The 2,372-nt window shown below is 36.1% G+C and overlaps 1 protein-coding gene across 1 annotated transcript; it reads right to left on the reverse strand.

Annotated features, from left to right (window-relative positions):
* Positions 1-168: 168 nt before the first annotated feature.
* LOC109591460 (uncharacterized) lies at positions 169-736 on the reverse strand (the record flags this gene model as incomplete). The annotated part of the gene is made up of 2 exons (XM_020007189.1): positions 509-736; positions 169-423 (listed from the first exon to the last, which is right to left on the reverse strand). Coding segments are annotated over exons 1-2 (379 nt in total), but the record flags the coding sequence as incomplete, so codon positions are not given.
* Between the last annotated feature and the right edge of the window lie 1,636 nt (positions 737-2,372).

The following is a 2,372-nucleotide window of genomic DNA, read 5'->3' on the forward strand; positions in this document are numbered from 1 at the left end:
AAATGTGCGAATCTTGCCTGTGAGTAACTCAGTGCTCTTGTGGATACTGCCTGAAGCTGCAGTAGTCAAAAGCATGAGGTCACGGGTTCAAATCTCGCTCTGTGCCAAATTTTTTTAAAAATATCTTTTCGAGGACCAAATACTATTTTAGGAAATAGACGCCCGGGCTTTTATTTAAGGAAATACGGTATACAAATAAAATGTATGAATATATACCTTGTTTATTGGTTTCAGCCAGCTTTTGATGCAATAACTGGATGTATCTCTGTAGTTCAGCTTCCTTCTCTGTGGGATATTCTACTACCTGATCCATCCACCATGTTCTGGTCTTGCTGTACGATTCATACTTTTCTTGATATTTCTTACTACCGAGATCATTACCATCCAGTACTGACTGTACTATCCACTCACCAGCTTTATGAACTAAATAAAAAGAACAAGACATCCAGTTACAGAGTAACAACCCCCCCCCATCGATTATCTAACAATAAAATTACTCTTATCATACCAAATTCAACTATCATTGTTAGTCTATTAGTATCAGTGATATGTGTATTGTCTCCTCCAAAAATGTTCCATTTTAACTCAACAAACCCTCCAACAATTACTAGCCACACACAGTTTGGTGACATTGTGACTGCTGTGAGTGAGTGATCGTATCTACCAGTAACAGATTCAGGTAGAGGAATCTATAGACAATCATTGATACATTTATATAAATTACAGTCTATCTGAAATTTTTTACTACAACTTTCATTTTGCAAAAATTAGATCACACATCTCATTTCATGCCACATTCAAATATCGTATAGTGGAAAATTTTCGTAGCCCAAAAATTTCACAAATCTGTTCAAAAATCAATTTTGTGTCTTTAATTTTCATGGTTTTTTACTTTTTGGCCATCTTGAACAGTATTAAATCCATTTTCTGGATTTTATTTTTGTGAACTTTGAAAAAAAAAACACGAAATCCACGGAAATTTTGGGCCACAAAATTTTCTGCTAAACGGTAATACATGACACAATCTTATTACATAAAAATTAAATCACACAATTTTCTAAAGTATAAATTTCCAAACATGCACATTGTAATCATAGTAGCAACAGTTTCTCCAATATTAATTGCACAATGGATCTTATGCAACAAACGGTCTAATTAACGCGCACCTCTAAACTGGAGTAAGATGGCAAATTTTTTGGTAAATAGGCATGCTGAACATTTTCCTCTTTTATCGAGTCATCCTTACTCTTGGAGCCACTTTGAGCTCTCTTTTTGTTTCATCACACTCTACCTATTTCTTCTGTAAGCTTTTTGGTTGTTGTTTTGGCTTTTAAAGCAGTTTTTTGTAGGCCTATTCTCCGGCACCCTTTGGCAATTCCCATTTTGGTAAATTTTGCTTCCAGGAGCCAGGGCACTTGCCCCACCGTTGTTATCAAGACAGAAGTGTATTCACCTGAGTCCTATGACTAATTTCTATCATGAGAGTTAGTCTCAGTCCATCAGGACAAGGCACGGTGGAATAACTCACTCAGTTGTCATGTTGCAGCTGGAGTGTGGATGATATGACCATCTTTTCACTTCTTAAAACTATAGGATTGGTCTTTATTCACATATAGGAATGACTCCAAGGATCATAAGTGTGCTGGAATAGCTGTGCATCAAGTAACTAGCTGTTAATATTGACGTCTAGAATGAAGTTAAACGCTTCCATAATTATATGATTTGTAATGTTGATATAAATGTTAATTACAACAGTTGTCTTTCTTAACATCCAGACAGTTTCAAATTATTGTGAATGTACATGTATATACTCTTTATAATAAAATATGTGTAAATACAAGAGGCGTCATGTATACAAACGCAATGTAGTCATAACAGCAATAATAACTGTAGCAACAATGCCCATTATCTTTTTCATAATTATAAATATCGAATAAAACTGTCAGGAGAGGGTAAAAATGGTGACAAGCCACAAACGTGTCCTAAATGTGATGATTCCTCTCTGCAAGTACTGGATAGTGACACAGACTTTAATACAACATGAGAGGCTCCTACAGTACAAGCTGTGAATTTACAGATTAAGAATGAAAGCCAGAGAGTTCTTGCATCCCTCAACTATCCATAAAAGAGCCATTCTATAGTTTTAAGAAGTGAAAAGACGGTCATAATCATCCACACTCCAGCTGCAACATGACAACTGAGTGAGTTATTCCACCGTACCTTGTCCTAATGAACTGAGACTAACTCTGATGATAGACATTAGTCATAGGATTCAGGTGAATACACTTCTGTCTTGATAGCAACGGAGGGGCAAACGCCCTGGCTCCTGGAAGCAAAATTTACCAAAATGGGAATTGCCAAAGGGTGAGAAT

Source organism: Amphimedon queenslandica, unplaced genomic scaffold (genome assembly GCF_000090795.2).
Source record: "Amphimedon queenslandica unplaced genomic scaffold, v1.1 AMPQUscaffold_8120_Cont19933, whole genome shotgun sequence".
Classification (NCBI taxonomy): domain Eukaryota; kingdom Metazoa; phylum Porifera; class Demospongiae; order Haplosclerida; family Niphatidae; genus Amphimedon; species Amphimedon queenslandica.